Source organism: Periplaneta americana, chromosome 9 (assembly GCF_040183065.1).
Source record: "Periplaneta americana isolate PAMFEO1 chromosome 9, P.americana_PAMFEO1_priV1, whole genome shotgun sequence".
NCBI lineage: Eukaryota > Metazoa > Arthropoda > Insecta > Blattodea > Blattidae > Periplaneta > Periplaneta americana.
The window spans coordinates 105010307-105024445 of NC_091125.1; the positions used below are offsets into that span (position 1 = coordinate 105010307).

The 14139-nt window shown below is 37.2% G+C and overlaps 1 protein-coding gene across 2 annotated transcripts in view; it reads left to right on the forward strand.

Annotated features, from left to right (window-relative positions):
- LOC138706353 (arrestin domain-containing protein 2-like) overlaps positions 1-14139 on the forward strand; it is a 44988-nt gene that overhangs the window by 14825 nt on the left and 16024 nt on the right. For both annotated transcript variants that reach the window (XM_069835529.1, XM_069835528.1), the window contains exon 2: positions 13736-13899. In XM_069835529.1, the coding sequence (XP_069691630.1) occupies positions 13785-13899 (115 nt within the window). In that variant the 5' untranslated portion in view covers positions 13736-13784. The remainder of the gene's footprint in view (positions 1-13735; positions 13900-14139) is intronic.

Consider the following 14139-nt stretch of genomic DNA (forward strand, 5'->3'; position numbering starts at 1 on the left):
ATTCGGTTTTTTCAAATGAAAGGTGAATGCCAGCTAAAACCATGACGAATTCGCGAACTCATCCGCCAGAATACAATCTATCACCAATTTCATCAACGATAGACAACCCCGTACTACTTGATACAGCGTCGTTAAATAAGACACCAGCGTAGTTCAGGCGGTAACGCGTTTGCATGTCGATCCGTAGCTGCGCTCTGGCATGAGTTATATTCCTGCTTTAGCCGATTACCTGGTTGAGTGTTTCCGACTGTAAAGGGAATGTCAGGTAATCACATGGCGAATCCTCGGCCTTATCTCGCCAAATACCATCTCGCTATCAACAATTCCATTGACGATAAATAACTAGTAGTTTATAGAGCGTCGTTAGATAACAGAAAAAAAAATGGCATTTAAATTGAAGTGAAACGGCACAACGAAGATTCTAACACTCTACTCCAGTGATCGTCAGCACTCGCTGAAAAGTGCCAAGGGTACAGTAAGCGAAGCCGTCCCGTATGCCCCGTCGTGCAGCAGGAAGAGATAGAGAGCATACCCGCTAGCAGCTACGAGTGCACCATGGTGCACTGTGTTCTTTGCGGGTAAGAGACGCTAGCCCCAGGGTGCTCTGTGCTGACGACCCCTGGTCTACTCTAACATCTCGCACAGTTTTGGATCCACAAAATATTCCGACACAGTGGCGGCCCCAGAACTTTCAAATTCGGGGGACAGGGTCTCTGGGGTGGGCGCACCGAAAAATAGAAGAGGGGGAACAATGTAAGTGAAAAATGCACATTACATATAGATAAATATTCACACGGAGACGTAACAGTTTCAATCATATTGTACTATTATACGCCTACTGCACCACCAAGCGACCTACAGTACCGTGTATATTACTGTTTTTGTAGCATTGGAGGCTTTGGATCAGATAAATGTATACTGGAGCAAGTATATGTTCCTCTATATAGCCTATCATAGTGAAGGTTTCAGGAATACTTCATTATTGGAAGTAAAACGTAGGCGTAACTGCTAAAAGCCATCAGCTTTACAAGGAAAAGAAATAAAATAGTCGCATCGTATACGTTAGGGGGTGAAACCATTCCGGAAGTTAACAAATGTAAATACCTCGGAATAACATTTAGCAGCGATCTCGGCTGGGGGGAACACGTTACAGACACAGCGGGAAAAGCATGGAGAGCGTTTCACTTTGTGATGAGGGTACTAAGAAAAGGCTCTGATAAATCCAAAGAGATTGCATATAAATCACTAGTACGTCCAGTAATGGAATATGGTGCTGCATGTTGAGATCCTTACAGATTAGAACATATTAAGACACTGGAAAAGATTAAAAAACGGGCTCTCAAGTGTTGTCGGAAAAATTCACCATTAAAATGGGACACACTCAAGGACAGGAGAACGCGAATTCGATTATGCGCACTGTTCAAAACATACAGAGGTGAGCCTGCCTGGAGAGAAATAAAAAATAGGTTGCAACCGACAAATTACTCTTCAAGGGACGACCACTCATATAAATTGAGGGAAAGAAGACAGAGGACGGACACTGGAAAGTTTTCTTTTCTCAATCGTACTATCAGGGACTGGAATGCTTTACCCGCAGACTTACTAAAGGCTTTACCAACAACCAAAAACGTATTTAAAAATATGCTTAAGGACTTTACTAATAGACGGTAATTATACACAGTATGTAAAGGATGTAAATGATATTTTGTTATTGAAGTGTTGTATCAGTGAAGAATTATGTTGTGTCAGTGAAGTGTGCTGTGTCAGTGAAGTGTGTTGTATCAGTGAAACGTGTTCCTGTCAGGGAAGCTTTATAGTTTATAGTGGCAGTGCAAAGTATTTGAACAGTGAAATGTTTTTGAAGTGTTAGTGAAATCAGGATAGAATCAATGAAACGTGTCGTAGTTCTAGTGCAGTCAGTGAGTTGACAGCGAAATGAGTGTAGTGCTGAAAGGTACTTGTGCAGATATGAACATATCATACTCGTGGGTTTTAGTTCGAACTTAGACTTAAGATACAAATTAGATTTATTTTAAATGTTATTTTAAGTGATCGTGTTTCATTTAATTTAGGATATTCCCTATTATTATTATTATTATTATTATTATTATTATTATTATTATTATTATTATTATTATTATAAATTATTGTTAGTATTAATTATTTGTATTAATTATTGGTATTATTATTAACTGTATTTTAATTAATAAGTTTATTATTGTCATTATTGAGTGTAATTAGTTACCACTGCCACCGGGTATATACCCATTGCAGTGTGAATAAATACATACATACAAAATACTACTGCCGATCTGGTTGACCGCTTGAAAATAGCTAATAGCCAATGGTAGACTAAGTTTAGCAATAAATTATATTAAATATTTCATTTTGTACGGTGTTGCATATATACTTGGCGTTTTGACTTTCATCTTCTATTCTTGCTTTCAGCAGAGGATCTAAGTTCTCTTTAAATTCCAAAAGTTCAATAAAATCCTCCTATTACTGCTGCTTTTAGATTCATCTATACCTTGTAATGCTATGTAACGTAAAGCCTCAACTATCAGTGCCAAATATCGTCCATTTTCTTCCACTTGAGCTGCATAGGTGTCACAATGATGGCAGATAATGAAGCTCCCCCTCGCATTTTTTTTCCGTAGCTTTGAATGATTCCTATGATAACTGGGCAGTTTTATGTGTCTACTGCTGTTATGTGTCCAGAAATCACGAATCCTTGTCCAAAGCTTTTTTTCCAATTATTATTATACTTCGAAATATGTATTATATGTCTTTCTCGTGTTAAATTTTACTGTACCTGGTTAACATGTTTCGGCCTGCTATTGACCTTCTTCAGAACTGGTTGTTGTTGGTCTTGGCGCCCTTTGTTTTGTTTCCTATGGGAGTGTGTTTGTGTAGTATAATGTGGAGTCAAAGAGTGTGTGTGTTCTGAAATTGAGTTGTGTGTTTGACTCCACATTACACTACACAAACACACCCACACAGGAAACAAAACAAAAGGTGCCAAGACGAACAACAACAACCAATTCTGAAAAAGGCCAATAGAAGGCCGAAACATGTTAACAAGGTACAGTAAAATTTAACACGAGAAAGACATAATACATATTCCGAAGTGATATAGTGTTAAAAGTTTTATAATTAAGATGTATTATTATACCCTGTTCTCGTGAATGTAGGGACAAGTGTGCTGTCGGTTAAAAAATTGCATTTACAGCAAAACGCGGAATATTATTTTTCCATACTAGTAGGCCTATAACATATATAATCTAATCTGACCATACATTCTTTGTATTGGATTAAATCAAATATTTCCTTTAATAATGAAAAATTGTAAATTTAAATTTATATATTCTTATTGTGTAGTAGACATCAGACAAATTATATTATATACTTCTTAATTTAAATTCAGGAATCCGCCCCTAAGCACGAGTTCTACTCTTTCAGAGGTGTGCTAAAGTTTTATCTGTTTATATTATATTTTATACGTATTACAAAAATTATTAGCAAAATAAATACATAAAAATGAAAAAAAAAAATGAAGGTTTGCTCTTGGAAAGTTCATTATTACACACTATTTTAAACAGTTAGGCTACTATTATTCATATGATATTCTTTTTATGTTGGAGGGGGGGCTTAAGGGTGGACTGAAATTATTTAATTTTGGGTGGACTCTGGCCCACCAATGCCTCACTACAGGCGCCGCCCCTGTTCCGACACCGTTCTTAGTTCATAGTTTCCACAATGTTGAACGATGTGCATCAACGAGTGTCGTCCTGCAGTTAGGTCTATAAAATGCCAGTCTTTACAGATTGAGCCTGGGAATGCGTTCCGCCTACGCAGAGACGACCTTGACTTGCACTTCCTGTCTCCTGAGCACTTTTTGTCGTGTCGCTGCTAGAGTGAACAGCAGCAGCATCGACTAAGTTGCAATCAGATTTTGCATGCTTTTGTTTTGGTTGAAAACAGTGTAACGTATGTTTGGCAACGATGTAAGTTATTTTACATACCGCATTTTAGTTTTATGAAGTTCGAAAATTAACTGACACCCAAGCTACAGAGATGTGAGAATAACTTTCTTTCAGATAGTTGAATTAGAAGTACAGTTAAGGAGGCAGTGCACACAGTTGCGCCGGACTCTACTTATGAAACAGCAAAGGCTCAGCTTTCTTGTCTTAGGCGTGAGTGTTTATCCCTTGATAATGAAATGTTTTGTCTTGGTTGGACAGCCGGCATCACAGATCACACACATGCTGACTCTTATGTTTTGAGAGATCAAGTAGTATAACGTTATATACAGTATATCTGTCTAATAATGCAGGGTTGCCATACGTACGACTTTTCTGACTAACTGTACGAGATATGTCCGAACTCTGGTGTCGTACGAAATTTTATGCGACTGTTTTACTGAAAGGACAAAATTATTTTGGAACTTATAATGTAGGTCTATAATTAAAATAAAATTAACGGTTAATTCGTCCCTTTTAGTGAAGTTTCCTATTCATTATATCGTTCGCTAATATGAAACGGACATGCTTTTATTTATTTATTTATTTATTTATTTATTTATTTATTTATTTAATCTGGCGGAGTTAAGGTCATCAAGCCTTCTCTACCACACCACCAGAATACAAATAGACATATACAAGAAACAAGTGCAGAGAGAAGAAGCAAATAAATAGAAATAAAATTACAGATATAGCAAGAAACGATTACCGAAAAGCAATGGTGGCGTTGCTGTCTGTTTTGACATGTGTATGTAGGCACGCCGAGGGAGAAGTGCGAGCCGATGGAAGTACTGTCTCTTCCAAGAAGATGAACATATGAGGACATCGCTGTAGAAATAAAGAACGTAGCAAGAGAAAAATTCGAAGCTAATTAAACGCGCAATATATGTTTACGAATGAACTAATAATAACATGCGATACAAGACACGTATTCACATGCAATGGAACAAACTAAAGTCGTAATGTAACTATTACAACGCAAGACTGATTCTATCGATGTCGTTTCTCTTCCGACTGTACTCTTGAATATCATTCAACTTATCTCGTGACCTTTCCTAGCACCCGCTCTTCCTTATCGCAGTGTTTGATTCGCATTCCTTCCGTCGGTAATCCGTACTTGCGAGACCTAATACAAATACAAAAAGCACAATGCAGAAAGAATGAGAGAAATAAAAAAAATATGTATACTAGTAGGAAGATACGATCTCAATGGGCACAAAAGGTACTAATACAGTAGGGCTATATTGTCTACCTAATATATAGTATTATCTACCTATTTAAGGGGAGGGGATGCTTTTAAAATCGATATAGGAGTCATTCCACGTCAAATCGCACAGCAATAAAACACGACCTTCTCGGAAATGGTCGAATTTTTTTTCATGAATTCCAGACATCAAATAAGGAGACCCGTATTTTTTTATTTTCACAATTATTAATTATTTATGTAGTTATGAATATTTGAAGTTACGCAAATTATGCGCGCACTGTTACATAAACTCGCTTGGAACATTGTGTCTACATATAATTGAGATTTGCGGTTTGGAGCATTTGAAAGACGAAATACAACACTTTTTATTACTTTAGGCCTATCACAAATAAATTTAAAATTTGGCCTATTTTTTTAATCATTTCTTTTTCAAAGCAAAATTACTATATAAAATAGCCAAGTTAAAAATCTGAAAAAATATAGACTTGTTCGCTGATGTATTATCTGTAAACTACTGCATTTATAAATATGGGATCGGCACCCATACATTTGTAACAATTTATTTTCCGGAGGCATGCACGCGCTCGCGATGCCCAGCTAATGAACTGCTTGCAGCCATAGGCTAGAAGGCTGCCTGTGGAAATTTCCCGTTGCTTCTGATGTCGCCATACTAATCATCAAATGATTAATACCTTGAGGAACAGTAAATATCTTATCTAAAATTATTTTATTATTGTCAGCTCAGGGGGAAGCCCTTCACAGTTCATACTGTAATATAGCCAAGTGTTTGATGATAGCAAGACTGGGTAAGCCAGTAAACTTTATGGCAGTAAACAGATGGCATGAGAGAAAAATAATCAGTTTGGGTTTGATTTTCGCGCAGTGACGTGACTTCTATACAACATGAGTGATGGTAAAGATCGCGTAATATATAACAAGTGTTTAAACCCATTTACCTTCCTAATCACGCTTTTAAAAAGAAAAGTACACTAAGACGCGTAAGTCGCGACTTATTGATAAAGCTCAATTTAAAGGAGTCTTTGAGTGTGCAAATATGTTATTTGTTCCGTAAAAATCAATCAATTTCCGCATAGGTCAGGTGAAATTATATGTGAAGCCGGTAGTTCTTGTGATATTAATAAACATGAATAAAATGAAAGTTCGGACAGAGAAAGTGATTATCCCAGTATTTCTTCTAGCAGTTCTATGGATACAGTGCTAGAAATCAGTAATATTGAGGAATTAAACAAGAGTTTCATGTCAATAGAATCCCCTATCAAGAAAAGAAAGATACAACAAAACGATACCCCCGTGAAAAGTTTCAAAAGTAAAAGGCTCCCTAGCATGTTAAGTTTTTCATGTAGAAGATGCATCATCATCCATTCAATAGTCAGCCATATTTTATTTTTGACGGAATGCAAAGAAAGTACAACCTGAAAATTACATAGTTATTGCAGACTTTTCTGAAAATTATTCATTTGTAATACAAGATTCAATACAAGGTGTGCATTGGAACATATGCCAAGCCACAATACAGTACAATTTTAATTTTACTTCCTACTTTATTTTATTTTATATTCTCTTATAGGCCTATTAATATTATATCTGAACTGTGACCGAACACGAGCGCTGCTCATTCGGTCTCAAATTTTGTTAATACTACTGCATCTCCTTTTTTTATATTGATTGTATTATTTTATTTCTATTTCTCTTATTTGTAATTATATTAAATAAATAAATAAATCCTTTCGTAGTATATTTCAAAGGAGATACAGAAATTCGTTACAAAAGTAATGTCATCTCAGAAACCATGAAACATGACACCGATCCCTTTCACTTTTTTTTCAATCCGAAGCAATCAATTTCTTAAAGCAAGAATTCAACGATATGAAAAAAATCATCTACTTTTCAAATGGATCAAGTTCACAAAAAAAAAAAAAAGTTTAAAAATAATTGCTTACATGAAGACGATTATGGAATTAGTGCTGAATGACACTTCTTTGCAATGTCGCATGGTAAAGGTCCATGTGTTGGCATTGGAGATACTGTTAAAAGACTTGCCACGAGAGTTAGCCTATACAAGATCCTATAACACAAAAAAAAAACTGTTTGATTAGTCACAAAAAACATTTCTAACGTGTCATTTATATTTTGTCCATTCAATAAGCACAAAAACCACACTGAAAATTTGCAGGCCAGATACCATAATCTAAAACCAATAACTGGTACATTAAAATTATATTCTTTCATTCCGTTGTCAAAAACTGAAGATTTAGTAAAACAATTTTCTTTCAAGAAAGAAGGTAGGCGAATGAAAATTTAAAATGTGAATGAAAAGAAACATTTGAAAAGCATAATGTACAATTATTTGAAGATATCATAATAAGTAAATTAGCAGTGTTTTCTCGAGTAACTTGATCCGTACTGGGTGTAATGTTCAGTCAATTATCCAGCGCCGATAAACCTCTTAGCGCGCTTTAACGCTTCCCGTCCACTGCTGCTGCGCCGACCGCTACACATTCTGTCATAAGTAATTAAATTTCCATTAAACTATTGGAGATCCCATTCTGATTTTTTCTGGAATTATTAAGAATACTTCAGTGCACCTAGTAGGCATTTTTTTAGATTTTTAATAGGGCTATTTCACATTGATGTATATGTTTTAAAAATTGAATTATAAAAAAATATTTGAAATAATTATATTAAAATTAGTTAGTAAATATTTAATAAAAGACAGTACTTTAAACTTTTAAATGCATTTTTCAAAAAAATTTTAACATCAATATCGTCAGAAATATGACGCTTTAAATGTTGCATTGTGCGACATTTTTAACGAATTTTAACATGTAATATTTTAAAAACATGTGGACTTAGGTGGAAATAAAAATACACTTGTTGGTTTATGAGACCCATAGAGTTGGTAAAAAAAATATAAACGCAATCAGAAATATGAAGGTCAAAATTTGTATAATTTTGTGCGATTTGACGTGGAATGACTCATAGTGGCTACGCTTGCCATGAAAGTCATAATTTGTCATCTTGAGATCTAGGTTTCACGTCGGCGCGGTTATATTTATTTTATTTATTTATTTTATCAATTTTTGTTCACGTCATGGCGGATTAGATGTGTTCCAGTTCTTAATCCGCCATCACTATCTATACAAATATTACAAAAACTAGTACATATTGGACCTTTAAGTATCCTCTATTCACAATAATAATAATAATAATAATAATAATAATAATAATAATAATAATAATAATAATAATAATAGTAATAATAATAATAACTAATAATAAGTATAGCCCTTGTATTTAAAACTCTTACTTTAACTTTTTCATTTCTATACTCAATCTCTTAAAAATTATTTTGTTAACTTCATTGACTACTTTTAATAGTTTCCTATCGTGTCCGACTACTCAACATTTATAATTCCATATCCGTTAGAGCTTTGAATTTCTCTTCCCATCTAATTTTAACTCTAAAAATAAAGTTTTCCTAATTTATGCAGGTTGCTGGCGTTTAGGGGACCATTCATTTTTATAAGCTACTATAGCGTTTATTTGTAGAAATTTTTATCCACCCAACCGTTTCTCAAATCATTCGTTGCCTGACACTTTAACGCAATATGCATTGCGTCTACCGCTAGTCCACTGCGCGGTTATATCGAAATAAATAGTATCGCATTGAGATTAAGAAGTTACGCTCCGACATTGTAGCACTGTCGGGTTTGAGTCGAATGCTGGTGAGTTAATTTGATTTAGTTATCAGTTGCTGCACTGATTGACATTATGGAGTATCTGCCGCCGCGCCGTTCTATGATAAAATTTCTGCTGACTTTAAATATGACAGTAATTTTCTGACCATGCGTCATCGTGCCCGCTGTACTTTATGGCAAGGATGTCAAAACGCCTGAATTACGTGCTCATATTGCAAGCAATACAAATCCAACAAGATTCACTTGTCAGCAAAATAAAGTAACCTACAATCATCTCGTGAAGAAATGTGCGGGTTCTTGAGAGCACGCAATGCAGGCGCTGTGACATCCCTGCTTTATGGCGATGACAGTGTTGATGATGAAGAAATGGGCGATGAGTTCTTTGACTGCTGAATGTCATTGTGAATGTAATATTCTTGATTGGAATTGGTAATAGGCATATTCTTAATTGAAATTAAAATTTAGTGGTAGAATTGTATATTCATTCATTCATAGTGTTCTGCCCAAGGGCAGGTATTTTACTGCAAATCCAGCATTCTCCAATCTTTCCTATTTTCTGCCTTCCTCTTTGTCTCCGCATATGATCCATATATCGTAATGTCGTCTATCATTTGATATCTTCTTCTGCCACGAACTCTTCTCCCGTTCATCATTCCTTCCAGTGCATCCTTTAGTACACAGTTTCTTCTCAGTCAGTGACTCAATCAATTCCCTTTTCTCTTCCTGATCAGTTTCAGCATCATACTTTCTTCAACCACTTCTTCCAACACTGCATTTTTTATTCTGTCTATACATTTCATACGCTCCATCCTTCTCCATATCCACATTTCAAATGGAATTATATATAATATATTATAATTATGTAGACCGTATTTGAACTCATTTTTGCGGATGTTATATATATAATGCTGGGTTTTCAGTGAAAGACCTGCTCTTGGGAAAACACTATGAATGAATATGTAGTATGTTTGTACACACTATCCATAAAAAGAATAAGGTGAGAAATGTACGACAATTTATTCATTTTCATAAGTTTGTACTGAATGGAATGGAATTTCGGGAGGAGGGCACTACGACTGAGCACTGCTACATTTTACGATCATTGCGCTAACTCTCAGTAGGCGCATTCCCAAACTCACAACGGCTGACTACACTAAGGTTCCCTGCGTACCAGGTTTCAAGCAGACACCCCACTGGTCCCTAGGCTAAACCCGTCCGTACGTCGCCAGCCGGCGTAAGATCGGGGAATGCTATGGAATGATGACGAAATGTAGAAATGTTGACGGAATGATGTAAATACCTAATATGGAGAAACGGGAGAACCTCGAGAAAAACCCCAACTGCGAACTTGTACGCCACATTGAAAATCCCAGGCCTGACCGGGATTCGAACCCGCATCGCCTGCAGTTCTGACCATTCAGCCACTGCAGAGCTTATTAGTTTGTACGACGGTTGCGTTTTCTTTGTTTGGCAACCCTGGTGTAATGTGTCAAGTAGAATTAGGATTACCTGGGATCGTGGATGCAAAGCGGGCCTAAGCACAGTCGGTCGGTGTTAGAACATGTCTAGCTGGAGATTAGTATGAAAGATCAACAGTGACTGCTGTATAGGGTCGTAATGGCCCTTTCAAAAAGCGTACAAGTGTTATTCACTTTTAATGTGGATATAAATAGGCCTGTAAGCATCCCTTCAGAAATTAAAAATTAAGGGTGTTATTCATAGACATTTCGCTAGACCGCGCTACGAGCGTGCTAAACTAGCCCCGGCTATCGACTAGTTACTTGTACAGGATTCTTATATCATATCGCTAACACTGGTTTATGAATACGAAAAACGTTAGTTCGCTGATCATCCACCGGAAGCCCACAGAATGTCTATGAGTACGGCCCTAAGTATTTTTTAACCATTAAGATAAATATGAAATTGAATAGGAAAAACGTATCCCACTTCGGATTGATGACACTAATTCATAATAAAATTGTATATTAAAAAAATAATGGAAACAGTCCTCAGGAACATCTAATTAAATCTGAAATAAGACATTAATAAGATAAATTTACCATTCACTTTTTACTCGTTCTCGTTTTGTTCTCACCTTATTTTTCGTTCCCTTTTGGTCTCTTTGTTCCCCTTGCTCTCGTATTAGTTCTTATGCTTCTCGCTCTAGTTCTTGTGTTAGTCCTTAATCCTCCTTCTCGTTCTAGTGTTATTCGCGTTCTCATTCTAGTCTCTCATTCTCGTCTTCTTCGTTCTCATTCTTGTATCTCATTTTCTCCCGCTCATTCTTGTCCCTCTCACTCTCGCCCTCTTCATTTCCGTTATTTTCCAGCTTGTGCTTGTCCTCGTCCTGTTCTAGTTCTCGTTCTTACTCTCTTTCTCGTCATCCATGTTCTCATTCTCCTCGTCTTTCTCCCCTCCCCCTCTTTGGTATTTCCTTGACCTTATTTGCATACCTCTCCTGCTTGTCCTTGTTCTCGTTCTGCTTGTCGTTCTCACTCTCATCTTGTTTTCCTCATTCTCGTTCTCGTCTTGCTTGTCTTCGTTCTCGTTCTTACTCTCGTTCTCGCTCTCGTCCAGCTTGTCCTCGTCCTGTCTTTTTTCGGTTCTCGTTCTCGTGATCCATGCTCTCATTCTCGCTCTCGTCCAGCTTGTCCTCGTTCTCGCACTGTTTTTTTCGGTTCTCGTTCTCGTGATCCATGCGCTCATTCTCGCTCTCGTCCTGCTTGTCCTCGTTCTCGCTCTCGTCCTGTTTGTCCTCTTCTCGTCCTATTTTTTTCGGTTCTCGTTATCGTAATTCATGCTCTCATTCTCGCTCTCGTCCTGCTTATCCTCGTTCTCGTCCTGTTTTTTTCGGTTTTCGTTCTCGTAATTCATGCTCTCATTCTCGCTCTCGTCCTACTTGTCCTCGTTCTCGTCCTGTTTTTTTCGGTTCTCGTTCTCGTGATCCATGCTCTCACTCTCGTTCTCGTAATTCATGCTCTCATTCTTGCTCTCGTCCTACTTGTCCTCGTTCTCGTAATTCATGCTCTCATTCTCGCTCTCGTCCTTATCCTCGTTCTCGTAATTCATGCTCTCATTCTCGCTCTCGTCCTACTTGTCCTCGTTCTCGTACTGTTTTTTTCGGTTCTCGTTCTCGTGATCCATGTTCTCATTCTCGCTCTCGTCCTACTTGTCCTCGTTCTCGTCCTGTTTGTCCTCTTCTCGTCCTATTTTTTTTCGGTTCTCGTTATCGTAATTCATGCTCTGGTTCTCGCTCTCGTCCTGTTTTTTTTCGGTTTTCGTTCTCGTAATTCATGCTCTCATTCTCACTCTCGTCCTACTTGTCCTCGTTCTCGTCCTGTTTTTTCGGTTCTCGTTCTCGTGATCCATGCTCTCACTCTCGCTCTCGTCCAGCTTGTCCTCGTTCTCGTCCTGTTTTTTTCGGTTCTCGTTCTCGTAATTCATGCTCTCATTCTCGCTCTCGTCCTACTTGTCCTCGTTCTCGTCCTGTTTTTTCGGTTCTCGTTCTCGTAATTCATGCTCTCATTCTCGCTCTCGTCCTACTTGTCCTCGTTCTCGTCCTGTTTTTTCGGTTCTCGTTCTCGTGATCCATGCTCTCACTCTCGCTCTCGTCCAGCTTGTCCTCGTTCTCGTCCTGTTTTTTCGGTTCTCGTTCTCGTGATCCATGCTCTCATTCTCGTTCTCGTCCTGCTTGTCTTCGTTCTTGTTCTCGTCCAGCTTGTCCTCGTTCTCGTCCTGTTTTTTCGGTTCTCGTTCTCGTAATTCATGCTCTCATTCTCGCTCTCGTCCAGCTTGTCCTCATTCTCGTCCTGTTTTTTTTCGGTTCTCGTTCTCGTGATCCATGCTCTCATTCTCGCTCTCGTCCAGCTTGTCCTCGTTCTCGTCCTGTTTTTTTTCGGTTCTCGTTCTCGTGATCCATGCTCTCATTCTCGCTCTCCTCCTGCTTGTCCTCATTCTCACTCTCGTCCTGTTTGACCTCTTCTCGCTCTCGTCCTGTTTGTCCTCGTTCTCGCTCTCGTTTTGCTTGTCCTCATTCTCACCCTGCTTGTTCTGGTTCTCGTTCTTGCCCTCGTTCTCTTCATCCATGTTCTTATTCTTGTTCTTTTTCTCGGTCCTCGTTGCTGTTTTCTTGACCTCGTTTTCATTCCCCTCCTGATCCTGCTTGTTTTAGTTTTGTGTTCTTTTCGTTGTCCTTTTTGTTCTCCTTTTTCTCGTGTTATCCATCGCCTTTTTTCTTGTTCATCTTCTACTAGTCGTTTGCATCAATTTAAGTGTTTCTTCTTGATCTATATGACGTGTTTTATCCCAGTAATATAATACATTTGCACATGCTAATAATGATCACTCTTTGGGGCACAGAACTCTTAATAATAAATCTGAGTTGGATCAATTTGTCAAGTAACTTACATAAAATAGAGATTAAATTTGCAAACAATTTGTATTTTCATAAATTTGCATACAAATTGAGAGGTAATTTCATTTGACGCCACTGTGCCACAATTTCACGACATTGAAACAATTCAGACTTTTACCTAGAAAGAATATCAGAACTACTTGTGGTAAAGAATGATTCAATTGAAGTCACTGTGCCTCAAAAGGTTAATACCAAACGTCTACTTGATATTATTACTACTGATTGCACGTGTATTATTTTTACCAATTTACGATATTAATTCTTATATTTCGTTTTTTTTTTGTTGAAAGATCTCTTAAGGAGTAAAACTTCTCAATGCTATTTCATACTTGTTTTTATTATCGTTTCCTTATGATGTCTGAATCTGTTTTAACAGGAAGATAGCAGCCGTTTAGCAAATGGTACATTGAAACAAATTATCCAAAATGGTGCTTCAAGATTTCAAAATTATATTTGACAATCCTCAAGCATCTTTCTTCATTGGAGAAACTGTAACTGGAAGACTTGTAGTGCAGCTTAACCAACCAAAATATATGCGCAGTAAGTTGTTACAAATAATTACCAGTATTTCCTTTATACTCTTCTCTAAACTCTTCTTTTTGTACATACAATTGTTCTCTGTGCACTATTATTTCAAGAGAGTGCTACTACTTGTTGCTTAACGTCATCCTTTCATGTTGTCTATTAATTTTACCACTTTTTTTTACTTGTGACGTCGGATTTTTTGTTAGGCATTGAAAGAGTAGCAAAATTCTTACGCGATTAATCTTAACATAGAAA